The 23,640-nt window shown below is 42.6% G+C and overlaps 1 protein-coding gene across 3 annotated transcripts; it reads left to right on the top strand.

The window, feature by feature from the left end:
- The first annotated feature begins 251 nt into the window (after positions 1-251).
- On the top strand, positions 252-22,788 carry KHDRBS1 (KH RNA binding domain containing, signal transduction associated 1). Of its 3 annotated transcripts, XR_011135965.1 has the most exons (11): positions 273-480; positions 7,351-7,478; positions 8,055-8,171; positions 9,231-9,377; positions 11,393-11,529; positions 12,490-12,715; positions 13,649-13,716; positions 14,085-14,143; positions 15,960-16,153; positions 18,717-18,778; positions 20,197-22,788. XR_011135965.1 is itself a non-coding variant. In XM_068917197.1 (10 exons), the coding sequence occupies exons 3-10, from the start codon at positions 7,431-7,433 to the stop codon at positions 16,055-16,057; spliced, it is 900 nt and encodes a 299-aa protein (XP_068773298.1). In that variant the 5' UTR covers positions 262-480; positions 4,114-4,211; positions 7,351-7,430; the 3' UTR covers positions 16,058-16,255. The 3 variants fall into 3 exon arrangements, 2 of the variants coding, with proteins under 2 accessions (XP_068773297.1, XP_068773298.1); XM_068917197.1 differs by lacking the exons at positions 18,717-18,778; positions 20,197-22,788 and adding an exon at positions 4,114-4,211 and having other exon boundaries at positions 262-480; positions 15,960-16,255; XM_068917196.1 differs by lacking the exons at positions 18,717-18,778; positions 20,197-22,788 and having other exon boundaries at positions 252-480; positions 15,960-16,255.
- Positions 22,789-23,640: the final 852 nt, after the last annotated feature.

The following is a 23,640-nucleotide window of genomic DNA, read 5'->3' as shown; positions in this document are numbered from 1 at the left end:
GGGGCGGTCCTTCCGGCCCCTCACTTCCGGCCGTGGCGCCGCGGCGGACGGTGTGGCAGCGCCGCGCTCGGCCCGCTCCGCGCCCGCCGCCGCCCCCCGCCGCCCGCATGCAGCGCCGTGACGACCCCGCCGCCCGCCTGGGCCGGGGGCCGGGCCCCGGCGGCGCCCGGCAAGGGGCGCCCCCCCCGCGGCGGCCGCCCCGCGGAGGAGGAGGAGGAGGAGGTGGCGGCGGAGGAGGAGGAGGAGGAGGTGGGGGGGGCCGAGGCGCCGCCGCCACCGGGGCGCAGCCGCCGCCGCTCCTACCGCCCAGCGCCACAGCGGCCGCCTCGGCCGCCCAGGCCCCCGCCGCCGCCCCCACCCCGCTGCTGCCGGGGGCCGCCGTCAAGATGGAGCCCGAGAACAAATACCTGCCGGAGTTGATGGCCGAGAAGGACAGCCTCGACCCGTCCTTCACGCACGCCATGCAGCTCCTCACGGCAGGTACCGCGGCCGGGGGGGCGGCGGGCAGGGCGGGGGGGGGGGCCCGGCCGCCGCTGACCCCTCTTGGCCGCCCTGCCCGGGGCTGCGAGCGCCGAGGGCCCCCGGGGAGCGGCCCCGGGTGAGATGCGCCCCGCCTCCCTCGGTGGTGGGGGGGTTACCGAGATATTTCTATTATTTAATCTCTGTTTAGCGCCCTCCCCCTCCTCCGTGCTTAGCCTGGATTAAGCACAAACCTAGAACTTTCTTTTTGATAAGCAAGGTACGGTCGTGTTCCCCCTTTTCGTCCCTGGGGGAAGAGGGGACCCGAGAGAACGGTGAAGACTGGGGTTTTCCAGGTAGCGTCTGCTGGAGCCCCTGCGAGGCGTGATTTGTGATCTCTTTGCATTTCTACTCTGGAAATCCGTATTAGAGCTTGTTTCATGCTTTTGATGAGCCTAAATAGGGAATGGAAATGGCAGTCTTTGTTCTGTGCCCAGACTAGCCTTCTCCTTCCCCATCACCACTGTCCAATCGCCTGGCGGCTCTGATTTCTCCCTATCTCTCCAGTGCAGCTGCTGCACCCGCATTTGGTGGCTGTATCAAGTAGACTCAGCTGCCTCACGACACTGTAGTTAGCTTAAAAATTGGAACAAGTTAAGCAATTTCTGCCACTTACTGCTTAATGTGCATGGAGTGGAGAGCTGGGATGTGCTCAGCACAAGAAGGATGAACTCGGATTCGATTTACAGATGAGCAGAGTGCTTAGCTCTCTAGTTATTACCATTCTGTTTCTAAATGTTTTTTTTTAAACAGTCTTTAAAGTATGTAATGTGGCTGTAATCGTTGCAGTGCTAGAGACTTTATTAAGACTTGCTGTCTCCCATTGTACAAGTAACTGAGATATGTCAATGTCATGAGTGACTTGGCATCGCTCATGGGCATCTTGATCTCCATAAATCAGTTTTATAGTCTGATTTGCCACAATTTTTTTTTATTAATAAAACCCTTTAGCCAGCTGATGCTCAACAGCTCTGTGATAATGCCTTGCGGTGAAATGAAACCTAAGGAATTTGCTAATTCCTGCTCAAAGAACAGCGTTCTCATCCCATTTAGCAAAGCTTCATTCACTGAGTGCTGTCGCAAGGATTTATGAGTTTTTCATCAATTTAAAAATTGCTGATAGTAGAGCGCAGCTTTGTGAGACTTAGGATTGATCATTGGAAGAGCTCCAGATGCTTCTGCCTTGCTTTGGTTATTTGAAAATTCCTGTCCTTTGGGAGCATTCACTAGGCAGCCCAAACTTAGGGCGATCTAAGCAGGAGGCTCGTGAGAGAGAATCTGAAATAAAGCCACCGTTTTAGGAGCCTCTTTTTGCACAGATGACCAGCTGTTCCCCAACTGACCTGGATTGCTCAGAATTTCTCTACTGCTGTGGCACCCTTTGAGTATGTCGTGTTGAAGAGCCAGCTGAAAAATCTCACTTTGGAATTTAAGTCTGGGTCAAAGATTGTAATGCGTGTGTGCAGCGTGACTTCATCAAAATGATTTTTCAGACAGGCTTTCAAAACGACTGGTCACGGAACAGCAGCAGTATCCCTATCCCTATGCCAGCCTTTTCTCAAGAATGCAAGTTCATGCTGCATTCCGGAGGAACTCCTGCAGGAGTTCTGCACTGAAACTAAGACATCTTGTTTAAAAACAGTATTTTAAAGTAGTCCAAAATACTTGTGTGGTTCTAGTGCTGCTTAGCTTTTCTGAAAGAAATCAGCATTGTTTAGGAGCAAGATGAAGGGCAACGCAGTGACATAATCCTAATTCTTGAACAATGGGCTGTGTGATCAAAAGGGAGAAAAGTGGCTACCTTTTAGGGTTCTGTAGCACAGCACCCCGAATAGAAATCGAAAACTGGGGTTTCTTACCCTTTGGAATAGGATCCATGTCTCCTCACTTTTATGACTCGGGGTCTACATGGCCTTCCCTTTCCATAGGAACAAGAAAATCCCTTTCCCTCACTTTGATTTATGCCCTTCATCTGTTGCGGGGGCAGGGGGGATGCTGATGCTTTGAAAGGCGCAATTTTCTCTGCTTATGTGCATTGGGAGGATGGGAGACATCTACCGATGTAAGTGTTAGCCAGGCATGTTTTTTTCAAGTTCATGTGTTAATCTTAGCAAGCTCTCTTCATTTCATGGTGGAACTCTCCTTGAAAAGAGCAGGCCTCTTCACCTCTGAGCTTCCAGTGCTACAAATAAATGTGTAAGCCCCATCTCCGCTCCACTAATGGATCTCTACATTGCTAGCATCTAATTGGTCCTCATGTTAAATGCAGCCCTTTACCTCCCCAGACACGTAGAGTGGTGAGGAGGGATGGAGATGGATGGTGAGGGCTAAGTTCAGAGCAATAGGTAACTCGAGGTATTCGAGTAAACCCATGAAGGAAGGAAGCTCTGAGCAATTGGAGTTAGATCAAAACATTGCACAGTAGAGAGCGGCTTGAGAAGTTGAAGGAATCCTCAGAAGAATACCCTGCTGACTCTGCTGATTCTTGTGCCAGAGTTATTTAATCTGTATGTATTCCTAGGAAGAACACGGATGGTGGAAACATAGGCTGTATGGGAAAGTCAGATGGATGGGCAGTGGCCTCGCTGGAGTAACTTGCCAAGGAACCAAACAGTGGGATTAGAGATGGGCTGAGGTCACAGGGGTGATGAGAAACTGTATATAACCCAAAGCGATAGAATGTCCTGAGGCTTTCTCAGCATGGGGTTAAGGCTGTCCTGAAATGGAGGAGAAATTTCTGTGTTTCCAAGTGTATGTCCTAGCCCCCAAAGGAGCTGTAACTACCACCTTAAACTTGTGCCCAGATGTTGCAAACTGAGTGATATGCTAATAGCATTTTACTGTTGCATTTTTTAAATGTATATCCTGCTAAGAAATGCCAACGTTATTAGACGCTCATGCTAATCTACCTGTCACTGCCGTGACTCTACCTCCTCCCACTTCTCTCGCAAGAGTCTCTACTGCCTGTACCATTTCTCATAGCTCACCTCCAGGCTTTTTCCTCCCCACCCCATGCTTGAGCAGTATTTCTTTTCTTCCCCATGCCCCTTCTCCCTGTGCCAGTGGCAGTCCTCGCCCTTCCCAGCAAAGCTCCAAAGCAGAGCTGCCTGCATATGAATCCCAGCATATACAGGCTGGAGAGTGGGGGGTGTATTCCAGAAGGAAGTGGGAGGGAAATGATGGGGTTAGACTTGCCAAATTCTGCCACTTCCACTGTTGGCCAAATTTATCCAGGAACGGGTCCCTGATTCGTCTCCTGTGAAATCAAATCAGCTAGGGAGCAGTGCCATGGGAGAGATGGAGCTCTGCTTTCTTCTAGATGCCCCTTCTTCCCCGCCCCCCCCCCACCTCTTATTAAATTTTGGGGGGTATGGGATCAGTATTATCATAATATTGAGATAATACTTCTGATATCAGAATTGTGAATGAATAGAATGTGTCTCTGCTTACAGAGCACAGGTGTGCTGCAGGACAATGTGTAATATGTCCTTTGTTAAGGAAAAGCTCGGGCTTAGATCAGGAGTAGCACTACGGCTGCTGAGCCTCCTCCTTGTGAAGCAGCAGTGTTACCAACCCCCTTTACCTACCCCTTAGGATTTCTTCTGAGACAATGCAATCACTGCCCCACATGAAGTCCTGGAAACCACTGCCACACATGCTGCCAGACTGCTGACATTCCCCGTGGCAAGAAGGTAACCTTCTGCTGCACCTCTGACACGGCTTTAAAAAATCAGCACTGAAATGAGGCATGCTTAATCCCTCAAGGTATATGTACGCTTCTTCATATCAGTAAGTCGTCTGACAAACTGCTACCACTCATCGGTTCATTCAGTACTGCTTCGTGTTGCGTAGCTAATATGCCAGAATGCATACAGATAACGCTGGAATCCAGATCAGTAGGACACGTCACAAGCGGCATGTTTTTAGTCCTCCTTTGCACCTCTTTGCAGACTTGGAATTTGTCTGAAGGTGTGAAGGGGACTGCTAGGTCACCTACGGTGACCTGAATAACAAAAGCTGGAGGATTTCGAGTTGTGCTGCTGGGATAGGGTTTTTTTTCCTCCTCGTATCTTTTGGATTTCATTTGAAGACGTGGCAATGGTGAATCCGATGCTTCTCTCAGCAAATGGTTAATGATCTGTTGTCCTCATAGAACAATTCCCAGATGATGTTGCTACTGTTGCAAGAGGCAGAATGGATCTTGCTGTGTGGTTGATGTGAAAAGTAATTCACTGGTTTACAGAGGCTTACGTTCTGATCACTTTCTGTGTTTTGGCAAGATAGAAGATGCCTCTAGGTAGTTTAATTTTGTATTAAGAAAGTTTGAGGGTGCCTTTATTCTTAATATGTTCATTCAAAAAGTACTTTTTGTTAATACGCAGAATATATTTTGAGAAACTTACTGTGTTTGCAGAAGCAAAATATTTGAGAAGGAATCTCATTGCATTAGAGGATCTAAAGCTACGGCTAGCCAGTGCTAAGGCCAGCAATGCAATCATTAGTTTCCAAATTTTTTTCTCTGATGTATGCTTATAGTAAAAATTGAAAACCTGTAAGTAAAACTAACCAAGGCAGACAGCTCTTTTGCTTATTTTATAAATTTGGTGGTGCTTGAACTTGTTTTTACTTTTGCATAGCATCTTCAGAAAATCATTTCTTGTTAAAGGAAAAATCAAGCTATCCTTTTTAAAGCCTATTAGATCCAGTTTTTTTTTTTTTTTTTTCAATTAAGGAGTCATGCTAACGTGTTTGTAATGGAGCCAAGATGCTGTTGCAAGTAAACTACAAAACTTAGGTTTCTTTCATAATTTTGCAACGTAATCTCCAAGTTCTATATTTAGTTCTCTAACTAAAACTAGTTTGCATCAGTTTGACCATAACTGATCATTTAAAATATCGATCATTCAATCTGTTTTCTTAGGCTTTTTGGTTGCCCGTCTGGTTGCTTGACTTTCTTGCAGTCTGCCTCATTCAAACATGCCAGGCACGCTTCCCAGAGTGTTAGGCCGTAGTTGCCTGTCCAGTCAGAAATATTATGGTAACCCATTGTTCCTATTTGTTTGGATTACATGAACACGGTATTAGGTGGATAACGTGTCAAGTATCTGATACGCCAGTCTTCCAAAACTGTAAGCATGGCAATGACAATTTAATCTAAAGTATGTAGTTTCTGACATGGACTGAAATCACAGGAAAAACAAGATATTGCAGCTGTCTTCTTTAAAACATGGTAAATGACTAAGCAGTCTTCAGTTTCATTTCTGTCTTGCAGCTTTAATCCAGTTATGTGTATAATCTTGTGAAAGGTCCCCCCCCCCCCCAGCCAGGAGATGTGAGAAGTTGTATTTAGAGCACTTTCGACTCAGAGAGGAGATATTTATAGTTCTTGGGTTTGCTGATGAAATTGCATAATTTAAGGAAGGGTCATGCTCCTCGCCTGATAAGCATCTGTAAATAGGTTGTGATGCCTGTGCGTGGCATGACCATGTTTTCAATCAATTCAATCAAAGAGCACATAATGGTTTATCAATAATTTGGGATGTATAGTGATATATTAGCCCCAAATGTGGGGGAACTGATTGTCTTGCTGTTGGCCATTGAATAGAAACTGTACATGACTGGACATCCGTGGAAAAGAAAATCCAGTCAGCTGTGAGCTGTATTGTTTTGCAAAACTTGGGGACTTGGTGTTTGTCTTATTCAAGGGGAAGGACATTTATGCTCCTCTAGCAGTAATTAATTCGCTTTGAGAACCTATACTAGAAATATCTTCCTTGAGGATGGTCTTCAGTCTTCTCCGTTTGGGTCTTCCGTTATGGGATGCTGATCTGCTGCCATATCTCGCTAGTTTCTCATCAGATTTGAGAAGGTGTTGTGTACTAGTTGCTAATTGGCCTACCTTAATAACCTAGTTCCAGAAGGTTATTTGGTCTTTGCTTCAGATTCCCCTTCTGGCTGCATCATGCTTCAATTCAGTCAGGCCCCCTCAGTGATTTTGCAAGGGTCTGTAATTCACAATATGAAGTTAAAAATCAGAATGTTTGGCCGACAAAAATTTGCACTTGCGTTGTCTGGATCCAGTTAAAGATTTCGGATATTAGTTTATGGCTAATATAACTGGAGCTTATAGCTTAAATTCCATCAGTTATGAACTGCTTGTGTGATAAATATGATAAGGTGCATTTGTTTAATTCAGTAGAGTTAATAACAATTTAATTAACCACTCCAGACTCTAAGAGTGACACTAATTTTGGCTATTATTTATTAGGAATGTTTTCAACATGACTGAAATTCATAGTTTATTTCAGAAGTGTCAGTGTGTGTTGGCACTCCTAATCTACTTAAATTACACGTTTTAAGTAGTCCATCAGCTGGAATCGTAAAAACTTTCCTGATTAGCAGATAGCTGCTGTGTTGAAGTGACTGTATACCGTTGGTGTGTTTGGGCCTCATTTCTTTGTAGGTTACAGGAGTCCCCATGAAGTTGGGGACTGACAGAGGAAGGCATAGTGTAAGTGATGTACAGAACTATGCTTAAGGTTTCCTCCTCTTTAATCTATTGAAGTTTTTTTGTAGGGCATTTTCTGCCATTCTGTCTTATTGCTGTTCATTATCTTGGTTTTGGCTTTCTGGAATCCTAGATTTGAAGGGAGGGAGAAGCAAGCTGGGCTAGCACTAAAAAGGCAGTCTGTCTATCCAGATTCCATTACTGCAATTATAAATGTTCATATATTCACAGAGAATGAGGGTGGTATGTCCTGTCATGATTCCAGCTCAAACAAATGTTGTTTGTTTGAGGAATATAAGCAGCCCTATTCTTATCTTGTTTAGAAATTGAAAAAATTCAGAAGGGTGAAACAACAAAGAAGGACGAGGAAGAGAACTACCTGGATTTGTTTTCCCACAAGAATATGAAACTGAAAGAACGAGTTCTGATACCTGTCAAACAGTACCCCAAGGTGAGAGCCAGAAAAAAGCTTACTGAATCTCTGTGATTTGCTTATTTTCTAAGGATTTTTATGGTGGGCTGTTAGTGATAGTAGCTGTCAAAGTGTCATCGGGAGTTACGCCAGCATTCCACTATCGCTATGGAATTTTTCCTATGCAAGCTTGCAGGATCTTATTTCTAATATTTTACATTTCTAGAATGTCTTGGGATAAAGCTAAATGGTGAGGCATCGTTTTGATCTTTCATTAGAATAGACTTTCATATTTGTTAAAACCATGTTTAACTCTTAAGACTTGCTGCATGTAAAAAAGACTAGAGAATAAAAATTAGAATTAAATGCTTTACCTAAGTTAATTTCGCTTGATTTTTCTAGTGGAGGGTTGTTTTTGTTTTTTTTTTCCATGAAAGGAATGTTCTGGAACTTAAATTTTCCTGTGTGTTTTCTGGTCTGAATTTTTGTGAGGTGATGAGAAAATGGCCTGGCTAAACTTTCTGTCATCCAGTATAGCATTAAGAACAGCTTTTGCTAAGGCTGCGGAGCTTTGAAGCGAAAATGAAGGGTTTTTTGTTTTCTTCCCCTTTACAGTTCAACTTTGTTGGAAAGATTTTGGGACCTCAAGGCAACACTATCAAGAGACTTCAGGAAGAAACTGGTGCTAAGATATCTGTGCTTGGGAAGGGTTCAATGCGAGATAAAGCAAAGGTAAGGACATCACCCTTGAAAACATGCATATGCATTAATGCCTTTCACATTGCTGTGAAAAGTAAAGGTTCTTAAAGCAGTTTACAGAAGATGAAACAATTAAAATTTAAAAGTGAAGGCAGTAGGAAGTCACCACTCCTAAATTGTCCTGTGCGTGTTAGGAGCAATGTTGATTGGGGTAGAAGTGTGATAACTGTTCTCTTTGTGAGCATGGCTTACAGAGACCAGTCATCTTTGATATCTCTGCATCCAAAGGCAGAGGATATGTAGTATGAAAGGTGAACTACAAGTTTTTAAAGTAAAAATTAATTCAAACTGATTAAAAGTCATTTGTTAAAGTAATACATTTCCCCTCTAGAAACAAAACAATTTCCCTTTCCCAGCTGTCCCCTCTGAAGTCTTGAGATTTTCGTAGTTCGCTGAAGATGTCAGAGCAATATGTTCCTGGTAATCTTCAGTGAATCATGAAGTGCCAGGAGCTTTTTGAGCAGAAGAAACGGAAAGAGTTTTTTTTTCTTCCTTCTTGCTCCTAAAACTGAGCTCACAAACAGTCAGCAGAACTGTAACTTAATTTAGCTTTTACTTCAGCAGCACGAGAAGCTTTTGAATTTTTAATTTATTTCTAGCTTCTTAAGGTGAACTGAATGAATGCAGGTATCTAAGAGCAGACCTGAAGAGGAGGCTTGTCTGAGGCATTAGACCTTACTTTTCACTGTAAAGCAGTGCCCCAGGCAGGAAGGTGGTATAGAAGAGGAAGAACATTGCAGGTACACATATGCTTAATCTCCTGGAAAAGGTGCCTGATGTCAAGGCATTAACAAAAGTATCATGGTCACCCAAAAAAACAAATATGAGAAGCTGGAAGGTGTAGACTTGCAGGTTGCTTGTTATAAAACTATATACCTACGTGCTTAGCGTGTTAATCTGGTCTGTGGCCTGGCCTGGCAAAAAAGCTTTTACAGACACTTTCTTGTTAAAGTTTAGGAAACATTTAAAAGAAAACCAATTTCTCTGCCTCTTATATTTAGTTTTAGGACTCTCTAATCTGCTTTGTTTCAGGAGGAAGAACTACGTAAAGGTGGGGATCCTAAATATGCTCATCTAAATATGGATTTGCATGTCTTCATTGAAGTTTTTGGACCCCCTTGTGAAGCTTATGCTCTAATGGCTCATGCCATGGAAGAAGTCAAGAAGTTCCTTGTTCCAGTATGTATACTGATGCTCTTTCCTTGCTGAAGGAGGTAGATGGTTTGTGAATCTGGCTGTAAGGTTTGGTAAGATTTGCGCAATGTAAGGCTCATGTTTCAGGAATGATGTAGCTGAGGAAGCTTGGTGCTGCAGTAGTAAGTGTGGCATCCTAAAGTGACCCCAGTAATCTTGCATGAGGGCATATATTAACCCTATAATGATAATTAGGGGGAAAAAAAACACTTTAAAAGCAAAATATTATTGTATAGAACACTTAAGGAGCGTGTGTTTCTTTCCCATTAGTAGCTGTGGACATTGGGGCAGGTGGGTAGCTTGTCTAGCTCCCTGTCACAGTTTTAGTAGGGTAATATTTTTAGCTGTGCCTTGCATGGAAGGAGGCTTCTTGATGGCTTCCTCTCAATTGGAACTACTGCATAGAAAACGGGCTAGGTAACTTTATTGATCGGATCAGAAACTGTAACTATACACATGTCTTTGCATTTCTGCACTGGAGGGAGGTTAGAGGAAGTGGAGGATGGCTGCCCAGGCAACTCAATAGCAGTACTCAGTAGTGAATTTCTGGGACACATCTATGAAATCAGTGTTTCTGCTGCTTTGAATGTGTATAATGTGAAGCAACCTTTTTGGCATTTATACGGATGACATTTACTATCTATTTGGGGATGTCTTTTACTGTTCAAGCTTACAAGGCCTTTACCAGTGTATGACACAGTAGCTCTAGAATATGGTCTCTGAAGAACTGCGGAGTTTGAGGGAGCGTTTCGTGCGTTACTGAAATGATACGGTTTAGCTGACTAAATTAGGGGAAAAAAATGAGGAAGAAGTACAAAGCGCTCCCTGCTTCTGGCTGGCTCAGCCTGTAATTCTATAGGTCAAAGAGCTGGCTGGTACAGAACTGAATATATCCCAGCATCTTACCCCTTTGTTTTGAGCTCAGCTACAACTAGAGAGCTCAGATGTTCAGTCTGAAATATAAGGGGCGGGTGGAACCCAAGAGCAGTAGGTAGTGGGGAAGTGTGAAAAGCATATGGATACTGCATGATTTCTGCAAGTCTGCCACAGAGAGGAGGAGTGATTGGTATGTGAAGCACCTTTGAAGGAGAGAGGTCATCTTCAAGGAGCCCCTGGGATGTACAGAACCTCAGCTTGCTAAAGCAAGCATATAGCTTGCTATTTAAAGTATCTTACCTATTGCTGCCTTCAAACAATGTGTTAAACTTGTGAAAATTGACGGAGAAGTCACTATGGAAGCCAGCAGTGCTGTGAAGACACATCTGGTAGGAGACTTCTTGCTTTGTGGTGTTGCCATAGCAGCACGAAGATCCCCTCTGACGAGACTGGTAGTGCGTGGCCCAGCCTGCGTGTGTCTTTAGGGAAGGGGTGGGGTAGAATGACTTCTGCGGGGTTACCAGAGATTTGTACTAATTCCTCAAGCTAGATCCCCTGGGGAGATGATAATGCATGGAGCAGAAACATGCTGTGTACTTAAGAATGTGAAAAGACAGCCTGGATTTGCAAATTGGTATTTACTCTTCATCAGGCCGCGTTCTGTCCTGCTCCTTCAGCGTGCTGGGAGCACAGCAGCATACGGTGATGTTCCACAGGATCATTGCCAGCCAGCTGCCCCTAAAGGGGAGCTGTAGGTGCTTGAGGTGAGGTGCGTCTCACCTGACACAGCCTCTGAACTCTCCAGCATTTGCAAATAAATCTTGCTGACGTCCCTAGGATACCAAATGTCAGATGGCTCCAGTACTCCTGTGAGTGAGGTTGCCTTTTCACAGTGCCCCACTGCAGTTCCCAGCTGGGAAGGGCAGTTTGCCCTTCTTGGGCATTTTGGGGGAAGCTGGCAGTTGTGCGTTGCTGCCAGCTAAGTAAATTTCAGTAAAACCAGTAGATTTCAACTTAGGACTATTTGGTAACTTTTATTCCAGCATGGTAGGTAGCCTTTGAGCTCTGGGAGCACAGACTGGCTAGTTAGTTGTTGTTTGAAGTTGACTCTCTTTCATTTTCAGGATATGATGGACGATATCTGTCAGGAGCAATTCTTGGAGCTCTCCTACCTGAACGGTGTGCCAGAGCCAACTCGTGGTCGAGGAGTCCCTGTGCGGGGAAGGGGAGCAGCTCCACCACCACCTCCACCTGTTCCAAGGTATCTTTCCCAAAAGCACCGACCTGGAAATGCTGTGTCTTGCTCAGAGTGGCACTGTGAGAAGAGGTTAAGCTACTTGTTCTTGCACATCAGCTGTTAGCCTTGAACCTTGGCTTTTGGCTAAGGCTTTTTGGCCTTCTGCGTTGAAGGCTTGCTTTTAGCAAACGGGCATCAAGCGTTTTGTATGTTCTGTGATTCTGCGATGTAATTCAGCTTAATGAATGTCTATGTTTTTTGTTTCAGAAATGAGTAGCTTTATAAAGTAACCTTGCAAAATTTGGAAGAATGGATAGCTGGTGAAATACAAGCTTGGCCTATGAAATTGTGTAGGGTTTGTTTTGGTAGTCTTCAGCAAAATAAGCTTTTCCAATTTAAACTGACCTTTCTTTGAAAGTCACAGGATGCTATTATTGTGTTGTTGCTGTTAAGGCATCGGGCTAAATTGGTGATAAAACTATGTTACTGTAGTTCTTGCTTCACTGCATAGTTCATGGCGGGAGAACTCTTTGCTTCTATCTGAATATTTAGCCCGGAAGTGTCCCTGTTCATTTCATCATTGATATTTATGAATCTGGAGTTCTGGCTGACCTTGCTAATTAGTGGTAGAGGGTTGTTTAAAATGAACTTTGAGAAATGATTTGGCCACAGTTCTGCAGTAACAGGGGCTGATGGCAGGCTCTGTTATTCAGATTAATTTCCTCGTCTATACCTCTAATACAGTAGAATCCAAGATGAGCTTTTTTAAAATCCTACAATATAGCAATATTAACAGTTCTTGTACTTTCATTCTTGATAAGGAAATCATGGCTTAGTCAATGATAATTGTATTTAGCAAACGATCATATTTTATAGTAGGTGTAAGAAGCGTAAATACTGCCCTCAGTATTCAAAACACGAGCAGTACAGGAGTAGCTCCTCACAATCCTTTTTTTTTTTTTTTTTTTTTTCCTCCCTTTCCAGGGGGCGTGGTGTTGGTCCTCCTCCTCCTCCTCCTCCTCCTCCTCCTCGGGGGGCCCTTGTGCGAGGAGCCCCAGTGCGGGGTGCCATTGCTAGAGGAGCTGCTGTAGCCCGTGGAGTACCTCCTCCCCCAGCAGTAAGGGGTGCTCCTGCACCAAGAGCGCGTGCAGCTGGCATTCAGAGAATACCGCTTCCTCCTCCTCCTGCACCAGAAACCTATGAGGAATATGTAAGAAACTGTATACCTTTTTTTTTCTTTTCAGCTAGCTGATCATGTATTAGATATTCAACATTATTGAAATAAGGGCTAACAACAGTGAGATTGCAGTGGAGAAGTGACCGCCAACGAAAACACTGGTATTGTGCTGGGTGACCTCAGCTGCCTGTTTAGTTGTCAAAGAAGGAAACTACTACTGTCGTAAACACATGGTAAGGGGTTGTTATAATAAAACCGAAATGTGCCCACGATTGCACACTGGTATAAGTATTTGTGCATGGTAGAAAAATGCATCAATGAACTTCTGCAAGAGAATTCTTTGAGCAAGGAGCACAAAAGGCTCCTTGCTGCCCCTAAAATTCTTAAGTTAAACATGTGAATAAATATAATGATGTTTCAAGTCATACAACCAAGCACCACCCTCCCACTAAGCTTATCGTATGGTTGGCATAAATGCTCTTTGCATTTTAAAGGGATAACAAGATGACTGCTTTTGGTACACAACAGCATTTGAGGGAATCATCACAAATATTGAGACTTCCCAAAATACTGTGTCTCAGTAAAACTTTTCAGTTTTTCCAGTGGGGCCAATCATAAATTAATAAGTTGTTTTGTTGTTAATCTGTAAATCTATGTGTTGGACGACACAGTTACAAGCCTCTCTAAACATGGATTTGTAGTGTAAGCAAACTGCAACCTTGGTTGTGTAACTGACTTTAAAACATGTTGTAAATATTAATGTGGTTCGTTCCTTCAAAGACACAAGATAAAGCAGTTTTTAGCTGCCTATCTCTGTTTTGTGATGGAGCCCCTCCTCTGTGGCAGATAAGGATTCACAGGCTCCTCTGAAAACTGCTGTAGCCTAAATTCAGTTTTGCCATTACCCTTGGTCAGGAATTAACCTTTGATCCTTCCATTAACGCAGTTTGTAATCGTCTGTTTCAGGGCTATGATGACGCATATGCAGACCAGAGCTACGAGGGGTATGAAGGCTACTACAGCCAGGGCCAAGGGTGAGTTCATTTGTCTCCTATCTGTTACTGAGAAAATTATGCCTGACTCTCTTTTTTTTCCCTTTTTTTTTTTTTTTCCTTTTAAGTGGAAAAATTTATTTCAGAGTTTGAGCTACAGGAAAAGTGCCTATTCTGCTGGAATCTAGCAGTGCCTGGCAATTAGCTTCTGGGAGTGTCCCAGTGTTCTTGACAATTCTATGAAAGCAATGATCAGACTTAACACAAATGTTAAGCTTCACAAATGTTAAGTTCACAGCTTGCTGAACTGTGAACTGTTGTGCATCTTTGCTTTTCAAGTGTTTGTGCAAGTTGTGTCGGTTTAGGAATGTTATTTCAACACTGTATAACCAGCATAATTACTCTTCCAGGGACACAGAATACTATGATTATGGACACGGGGAGGCACAGGAAACCTATGAAGCTTATGGTATGTCTGGGAATACTGTTGTCTTGACAGGGAAGGGGCTGCACAAAGTTGAGTATTGCTTGTAGCTGATCAGCCGTTATTCACGGCCACTCCATGCTCCAAGGAAAAACTACTGATACCCAGAAGATCCTGTAGCAGTTTTCATGGCAGAATATTTACACCCTACAGACTACCCAGATCTAAGCAACCAAAAGCGTTCTGTGGTTTTTAGGTTCTTATCTAGCCTGATGGTCACAAACATGATCTTTTTTAAGTTCCAGTCTTCAACTATAGAAGTATCATTTAATTTTCTTGTAGCTTTAGAGTATTTTAAGAGCTTTGGATTTCCACCCACAACACTACTTTTGCTGCAGTCTGATTTTCATGGATTATATTTTGTTGAGCTGGATGGATGCACACTTCTCTGCTCTATGCTTATGTTGTGCAAGGTTCAGTTTCAGATGCCTAATCAAGGATGCTTTTCCAGTCTAAGATGAATTTGAATAGACAGCTGCTGTCAGTAATTTTGGATATCTTTCGTGCCTCTGTTGAAATGGCTATTAAATGGTTTGGTTTGTTGCCTGTGTTAGTCCTGCCACACAAAGAGGCTTTTGTGTATCCTACTTGGTAGGAGAGCAGTGTTGTCTGGGATATGAAGGCCAAAATGCTCATTGTACATTTGGCATGAAGTCACCACAGCTAATCTGTTTATCCACAGTAATTTCCTTTGGTCTTTGCTTTCATGAAAACAAATTTAGAAAAATAGTTAAGGATGGAGACAGTTCTGAGAAAATTGGAATGTGTTTCATGGTGGTAGGGAATAGTGTATTGGGCTGTCTTCAGGGGTTTGGACGCTTACTTCCATAGACTGGTGACCATGGAGAGAATGTCAGACGTGCACATAGGAATATTGCAAGCACAAGCCATAACGAAAGCTGAGCTTGGATACTCGGGGCTTGAGCTAGCTCAGGAACAATGGGATTTGAACTTAACTTGCTTCAGTAGTTGTTCTGCAGAAGGATTTTGACTGTCCTCTTGAGTGCTTTGTCCTATCAACGGCATGTTAATGCTAGTACAGTGGGCAGCTGGTTTCAAGAAAGAGGTAAGCAGATGCTATGGTATCTACTGCCGTAAATTTTCCTGGTAAGGGAAGGAACAAGAAGGAGCAGTGCAAAGCAGACTAATGTCTAAAAGTTCAGTCAGACTAACGTCTTAAAGTTCGGTATGAACCTCTGCCATCCTAGAGCAGTGTTAGCAGCTTAGTCATGTTGGCAATCTTTTCCAATGAGACTTCTTGCTTGGCATTTTAGAAGGAGAGAAATGCTACCTGTAAGCAATATCCCCCGCACCGTCAGAGTTCCGGAATTGTAAAATGCTGCTGGCTCCCATCAGAAAGGGCTGGGACTGTTGTGATCTTAGCAGCGGCTGTCTGCCAAAGCTGCTCCACGAATTGGCTTCAGCTCTGCTGAAATTAATTACTCCTGAAAGGCATCAGATTTGTCCAAGCCTCAGCTTAGTAGGGGTGTCAGAACTGTAGACTTCCAGGGGATTGCTGTCCAAGTTGCCTTTTTCTGTACTTGTAAAAAGATGTGCTCAAAAAGAGAGATTTTTGTGGAACTTCAGGGATTTTGTAGATACGTTTTAGTGTCAAACTGCTTTGAAGTATGACTTCCAAAAACCATACAAACCAGAGGAATGTTTAATGTTCTTCTGTAAGTTGATTCCAGGGTTGGAGCCGGGCCTTCTGACCGGCACCAAGCGGTGCCGCTGCTCCCTTATGTACATCTCGGCCCAGAATGTGCTGTGACCATTGATATATTATTGCTCTTTTCTGCAGGCCAAGATGACTGGAATGGAACAAGGCCCTCCCTGAAGGCCCCGCCAGCTAGGCCAGTGAAGGGGGCCTACAGAGAGCACCCATACGGACGTTATTAAACACAAACATGAGGGAAAAATATCAGTTATGAGCAAACAGTTGTTACTGATTCTTGTATCTCCCAGGATTCCTGTTGCTTTACCCACACCAGACAAGTAATTGTCTAACTGTTTTTCTTCGTGGCCCTTTTTCTCCCACTCCATCCTCACCCTGCATTCTGGCTTCTGTACGTAGTATTTTAAAATGAGTTAAATAGACTTAGAGGACCGACTTTAATTTTTTTTTTAAGTGTGTAGATTGCTTTTCTTTCTTTGTTGTTTAGATAAACACAACTGTACCTTTTTTAATAAGAAAAAGTTGAGTTAAAATGTTAGTTTCCAAAGTGACATGCTTGCTTAACAGTTATGAAATTAAGGTTTTGTTAACCTTTTAAGTTTGGTTTTAAGCAACCCATAAAAGTTGTAGTTGCAGAATCCCAAAGTAGGCTACATTTCAAAATTCAGGGCTGTTTTTAAGAATTAAAATCATAATGTAACGGTAGTAGCTGCCACCGTTTAAAAGTAACCACAGGTATCAAACTTTCCTTAAAAGCAGATTGCTGATGAATCTTAAGTTTAAATTTTAATACAAAGGATCCTCAAACAAATTAAATAGCATTTTTTTTAAAGTTAATTGACTTAAAAGAAAAAAAAATTAGGTTTGTAAAATTGACTTTTCTTATGTGGGTTTTGAAATCTAGCCCCGAACATGCAGTGTTGAGAGATGCTTGGGAAGCAGTTTTTCCAGTGTAAGGGGTTCTTAGCTTGGTTCTATATGAAGAACTTTTAAGAGAAGAATAAATTAAAGCGTGGCTTCAATTGCCCAGTGTTTGATATTAGAAAACAGAGTATTAAGTGAGTAGGTCTGGACTCTGTAAAATTACAGTCTTCTCATTTTTATAGTGTTTGGGGCAGATAACACAGTGCAAGTTTAAAACTGACACAGTTGTCAATATTAGCAATCCCGTTGACTTGTTCAAGTGTATCTCAACACTAGCTTTACATAAAAAGGGACACTGCAGCTGAAAAAATGAGGAAAAATTTCACTTTGTACATAGGTTAAAGTCCTAATTGGATTTGTACACTGTCCTCCCACTCTGTTCTTGAAGATTAAATGCTACATGTGTAAGTCTGCCTAAATAGGTAGCTAAAACTTGTCAAAATGTCTGCCGCAGTTTGTCAATAAAGTTTAGTCCTTTTTTAATCAAAGTAAATGTGATGAATTGTCATTTTTTTGTTGAGCAATAAAATAGCTATTCTTTTTTTCAAATAATTTAAATTAATGCTAAAGCTAATTGTCTTTTTAAAATATGAAGACATTCTAAAAACGGTGGGGGTTTTTTTGTAAGAATTGCAAAAAGATTATCAAGCTCACTGAATGAGCGTAATTTTAAAAAAAAAAAAAAATTGTTTTTCACCCCCTGGAAGTTGTTGAGTGCAGTTTGATCCTGGGCTAACGCAGAAATCTAACTTCTATCTGGTGTTTATGGTTCTTAACTGAATTAATGATTCAGATTTCAGGTGGCCTCACAGAGTATTCCAGACTGCAGACTCCAAATTGAGTCTGAAATGGCTGGTTTAAAAGTAGAATGACAAAATGAATGCTGAAAAAGGCTTAGCTGCCACCAGGAGGAAGAGGGAGCTTGCATTCTGTTTTATGTAGTCGCCCCTAGCCCCCTTGGCTAAGATGATGCTCTTCCTACTTAAGGTAGCCTTTACTTGGAAAGCCAGTTACAAATGTGTCCCTACTTGAGTGCTGCAGTTGCTCCTCTTATCCTTCTGAGAGGGTGTGTATGTACATAGATATATATACACATTTATGTATATATAATAGTTCAAAGGAAACTGCTTCTTAGAGAAACATGAAAAATGGTTTGTATTTCCCATCTGCAAAATAAATCTGGCATTCTAGGGGGAGAGAATAAAACTGCTCGGGGGTGAAAAATAGAACATTAGGAACCAAACTGCTTGTGGCAGTGCATGATTGAGGGGAATACTTTAAAACAAAAAGTTGTATTTGTAGATTGTTATTAAAGTGTAAATAACTGAATTTTCAACGATGGTTTGGAGTCAGCTTTCAGGGCATAATGTCTTGCTTGATGAAAAGATCACCCTATACCCCCCTTTTAAAGGAAAATTATCGCAGGAGAATCAGGATGTGTAAAGCTAACATGCATCGCAAAAAACAAAAGGTAACATAAATGTCTGATTTTAATAGCACATTTCTCTTTTACATAAACTGTGACGGCAACTTGCATAAACTTTATTGAAACAATTCTTCAAATGTTAATTTTAATGTAAAAATTTGCAAAAAATGTTTAAAATAAACATTTAAAAAACACATGCTTCTGCATAAATTAGCAATAACTTTAATAATGTGCCCTTTGAAAATGCACTGTAATGTAATGTGGGCAAAAAGGAATCGGCAAGCTTAAATATCAAAAGATGTAAAATGACAACGAATATAGATAGTCCTGCTACTGCCAAAAAAAATTCTGCTCAGTTATTTTAAAATGTAAAATGATGGCCCTTTTTAGACCCCAATATTGATATTTACTGTGACCTGTTCAAAGCTCAGCTTAGTTGCATGTTTTCCTTCCTGTGTAATTGCATGCAGGAATCTTTTCTTTTTTGATTTGTGCCTACGCTAAGGAAACTCACAAATGTCTTCAATTTGCAGGAGTCAAGAGTACATCACTATGAATCACTTGGGTGAAGATGAGCAGGGGCAACACGAAGTGGGTAAGCCTGTCTGTTTATTTTTGCATCTCACTGCAAGCTGCTAACATGTTCTGTGTGGGAAGTGGGGGTGGTGCCATCTGAGCTGCTAAGTAGAAGCCATTTATATACCCACAAATAAATTACTCTCGCAAAAGGCCAGTTACATTACTGACAGTCTTGCAGAGGTCACGGTGAGGAGGAGGCTTGAGTATGCACCTGCTTAGAGCTCTTCCATTGAGGTCCCATGGAGAAGGAGGTTTAAGTGGATTCAAGGAGAGAGGGAAGTGTAGTTAAGGAGATCTTTTGGAATTGGTTCCTGGCTGAGATGCTGGCTTTCGTGAGTGCCCTCTGCAGTAAGGTAGCATTGAAGTTGTCCCATGCTCTAGGAACAGAGCAGCCCAAGGAACAGATCAGTAGGAACTCCTTAGCTAGTCTATAAAGCATTAAAATCCCACACTGCAGATTTAAGACCAAATGCTGTCCAACTAGACCTTGCTAGTATACTGCTTCCACACCACCATTGCAGCTTGAACATTGGTGGGTTCTGAAATGCAATCTAGCTGTTGGCTATTTGTTTATGGCTTTTTGTTTGATACCGTTGTCAGAGACTGCTCAGTCAGTGATCCTTCAGGTCTGGCTGGGACATGTTTAGCTCGCAGCCCTGTGAGGCTGGACACCTGGTGTCAGCAAGCGAACACCCTGAACCCTCAGGAGGGGTGATGAAATACAGCACTTTTGGGTGCCCGTGGTGGCCAGCACCTGTGGTGGCAGGGCTCCCTCTGGCGGTTGTTGTGACCACTGTGGCTTGCTTGTTCTCCAGTAAATATCTTAATAAATGCCTGCATATGCTTGCAAACCAAGTGGTACCTTGGTTTGGGAGATCATCTGCATGCCTTGCACGGAGTGACAGTTGAAGGCATCAATGGAATGACTTGCTTACACAGCAAGGACACGTCTCCCCTCCGGGCCCAAAGGCAGCAGCCGTAAGCGTTTCCTTTGGGGACGGTTAATCAGGTTCTCTCAAATCTTGAAACCACCGAAAGCCTGAGCTCCATAAATAAAAAGAATAAAAAAATAAGCCCTTACATTGCTGAAGAAGTATAATGGCTTCAAAATACGAGCATGAAAAGCCTTGGGCATAGGACCTAGAAGGTCTTATTTTATATGGAATTGTAAAGCTACTAAACTAAACAAGCGCCTCTTGTCTTAAGAGTATTAGGCACAAGAAAATGGTAATATGTGGAAATGTTGCAACAGAGTGAGATTACCCTCAATTCTTTGACTTTAACTTGAAAATTGGATCAGTAGTTTTATGTTAGGGAAAATTATAGCGTGTCTGGATTTCTGTGATTTGTTTATCCAATGCATCTTCATTTGCGGTGTAATTAGAACATCAGTTTATGGTGTGGTACCAATCTCTCCCATTTCTTTCTTAATAGGCACAACTTTTATATCAAGTGGAAAAGATTTGATAGAGATCATCTATTATGATGCAGTTTTTTTACCAGTAGAAGTGGATCTTGTGACACTACCTTTGGAGTAATACAGCCTTCTTGTGCATTGCATTTGTTTCTTGTTATGTGAAAGATTTTAATGTTACGGAGGAATGTAAATCTTAATATATTGAAAATAACTGTGTATGCTAAAAATATTTTGAAAACATGTCCTGCATCAAACATTTTCCTCCCTCTCATAGCATTACTACACTCAGATTTCAAGCTACGGTATGCTAAAGCAAATTTGAGATCCTGAAATAGCCATCAACATCGGATGGGTCTCTCAAAGATGCTCTAATTCGCCAGACGTTCCGGGGGTGATACAGGACTCACTAAAATTTGTGAGGGATAGGGATTCCTTCAAGGACAGAAGTCTGAGTCACCTAAATAGCTTCCCCTTTCATACTGACACCTAGCCACTGGATGTCATGTTCTGCTGGCTGTTAGCAAACAAACGCCACAGTGATTTTTAATCTCCAGATTCCCCAGGGAACAAATCCTCATCTTATCATTATTTTTAGGATTTTGGTAAAGGTTGCAAACAAGATAGAGGCCCTGTTATTCTTGGTATTGTACAGCCTGATAATGGCAGTCATGTTTCCTCCTTGTCTGCGGAAGTGTTTCCCAGCGATACTCTTTTTAAGAGAAACTTGTCTCTAGAAACGTTCTACGTCTCTCTCCTGCTGCAGTGCTTTCCCTGCCTCAGCAGTCATCTTCTCTAACCCTTGTTTCTGGATGGTCGCTGCTTCTTCAGAACTTAGTCCAGCCCTTTGGTATAAACGCTCAGGCTGGCCTAGCCTGGAGCTGGTACAAACTTGGACTTCACGCTTTCTTTGTGAGGTCTCACCACATGTAGTGGTTCCCGGCCAGCATCTTGGACAGCAACAGAAGCATGAAACTGAGCTTGCAGGGAAAACGCTCCAGCTGGTCTTGCAAAGAGGTCCCCTGTAGCTTTTCCTGGAAGGAGATTGTCGTACTGTGCCCATTCCTTACCCTTGGTTTCAAGTTGCTGTTCAGATTATCGAATAAAGCAAATAGTTAAAAGCTTTATTTTATAACTTACCTATGATCTTTTTATTTCTAACTTAATTCCTTAGCCCTACTGAAAGCAGTGTTTTTACCTTGATCTGGCCCTCTGTAAACTTCCTTATTTGGTAAGTTGGGTCCAGCTTAAGAGCACAGCTGGATTCCCTATTTGGCTGTAAAAGCGGATGATTCTTTTTGTACAGACTGAGTTTTTAAATTTGTATGAGAGCATCTGTCATGAGCAGAGCCAAGAAAAACAATTTAAACGTGCATGTCTTCCTTTCCTCACCCCATGCTGCTGCTCTCCTAAAGAACCCTCAGACAGAGGGCAGTTCCTGCAGCCTGTGGTAGAGCCCCCAAACGGCCTCAGAGGAGAAGGGACCAGCTGTGACCTGTCTGCTGGGAGATGCAGGGAAGAACAGGAGGTGCTGCTAACGCAACTGTTCTCTAGGCTGGGAGGAACAAGTACCTAGGAGTGCTTTTTAGGAGTAAGACATGGCTTAGGGATATTCTTTAACTGATAAACGTATAACATCTTGGGTGAGATGCTGGACACATGGCCTGCTTGTAAGCTTTGAGGGGGAGGAATTTCTGCAGGCCAGTCATCCCCCATGGGAACTTCCATCCCAAACGTAGATGTTGTTCCTCTTTTCTGCTCAGGAAGCTCAGTTCCTGTGAGCAGAAACATTTACTGTTGCTGCTCAGCTGAGCCTTCCCTTACTACCATATGTTTCAACTGAAATGTTTGTTTCCATTCTCTTTTTGCTCCTCTTTGCAAAGTGGGATGAGTCTCAAATTAGTTGATCTCAGATATGAGAAAGTAACACAGTTAAGATGCCTTTCACTTTATTGTGGATGGGAAATAGGAAATAGCCAGCTTTCCCATGTTCTCCAGTACACTCATGAGTCTCCCTCATCTGCTTCAAAAGCTGGAGAGCAAAGAGTGTGCTTGAGTACTGAAATAGAAAGTATGTTTCCCGGTAAAGCTGTTACTTTTACTGCTGGCTGTAGAGCCAAATACAATCAAAGGCTTGTGTGTGTTACAGGACAAACCTCATTTTTTAATGGGACATCAGTAGGTTCCACTTGTTATCTTTATAGTTGCAGTTGGAAAATTGAGTTAAAACTACAGGCATCTGGATACTGTTGGTTTTGATGGTTCTACACAAGGAAGGTTTCAAAACCAATAAGAAATGAAAGATTGGTCTTGTGAAAGTTCATCAATTTTAGAAATGGCTTTGCCTCTAGCCTAGGCAGGGGTGGTTCTCGAGATTACATAATCTTCCATCTGTACTAAAGTGTCAAACACCCACAAGTTGAGGAATTCAATGGAAAATACTGCAAGTCCTTGGTAAAGATGGTGAAAATTGATCAAGGTGAATCACAGTATTAAAATAACTTGTATAGGAAACTGGCAAGCTATTGCATGGCTGGTATTTAGCAATAAGTGTTCAACAGATGTTTTAAATGGTTAGTCATTCCTTATAATAATAAAGGCCTAACATTGAATTTCTTTGTTGAGATTTTCTGTTTCTCTTCCTGCTGCAGAGTCGCTGTTTATCTGAAGCTGTAATTCTTGGGATCTCTGTCCAAAGGGTGATGGAAGGGAGGGTGTGAAAAGAGGAGAATGTTCACTGTTAAACCAGAACTGACTTGCAGTGTCTTTGAAAACGTTCAAAGGATGCATCAAAATGCTGGTAGTATATAAATGTCTGATACAAGCTTCTCAACTCAATGTCAAACAGAATATAAAAGAAAAAAGGAGGTCTGGAAAAAAAAAATCTAAGTGGTTAAGGATCATGTGAGGTGGATTAGGTAAGAGAGCTCTCAAAATTATGGTGGGTCTCGAACTTTGTCATTTTTGCAGAGATTCAAAGTAAAGGCCGTGCCAGGTAGTCTGTCCTGCTTTTAAGCTTACAAATTTTGCATAAATGCCTAAAATATTTAAGTTTTCTTGGGGAGTTTCATGCATCCTGGAGAGAGAGAGAGAGAGAGAGAGAGAGAGACAACCTCTGCTTTGTAAAAGGCAGTAGAGACAGTGAAGCATTCAGATCACATCTGCGGGATCTCTTGGTGGAGGGCATGTAGGTGTAAGCTGGTGGAGCGTGGTGCCCAGGGCTTGCTCAGGTTTAGGGGGGAAGCGCTCATCTCCATGGCTGCACAGGTTGGAGCCACGGACCCTCCAAGACCCTTCCTTGAGTAGCAGCTTGACAGAGCTCTAGCAGAGACTTCTGCATTGACGGTCGGGTTTTGGCTGGTCAGGTGGAAGCAGATTAAAGTTGTCAAGCCCTCTCTGCTTGGTCAGAGGGCGGCAGCATATGGCTTATTTCCCAAAGCAGCAAGGGCAAACCTCAAAGGGCT

The sequence above is a fragment of the Struthio camelus genome, chromosome 23, assembly GCF_040807025.1.
Source record: "Struthio camelus isolate bStrCam1 chromosome 23, bStrCam1.hap1, whole genome shotgun sequence".
NCBI classification, from domain to species: Eukaryota; Metazoa; Chordata; class Aves; order Struthioniformes; family Struthionidae; genus Struthio; species Struthio camelus.
Note: the sequence above shows the minus strand (reverse complement) of the source record. Positions and strands in the feature narration are given on the sequence as shown.

Coding starts and splice junctions, on each gene's coding strand:
- KHDRBS1 (XM_068917196.1), top strand. CDS start 387: ATGGAGCCCGAGAACAAATACCTGCCGGAGTTGATGGCCGAGAAGGAC. Junction 481..7,350: donor CATGCAGCTCCTCACGGCAG/GTACCGCGGCCG, acceptor TATCTTGTTTAG/AAATTGAAAAAATTCAGAAG. Junction 8,172..9,230: donor CAATGCGAGATAAAGCAAAG/GTAAGGACATCA, acceptor GCTTTGTTTCAG/GAGGAAGAACTACGTAAAGG.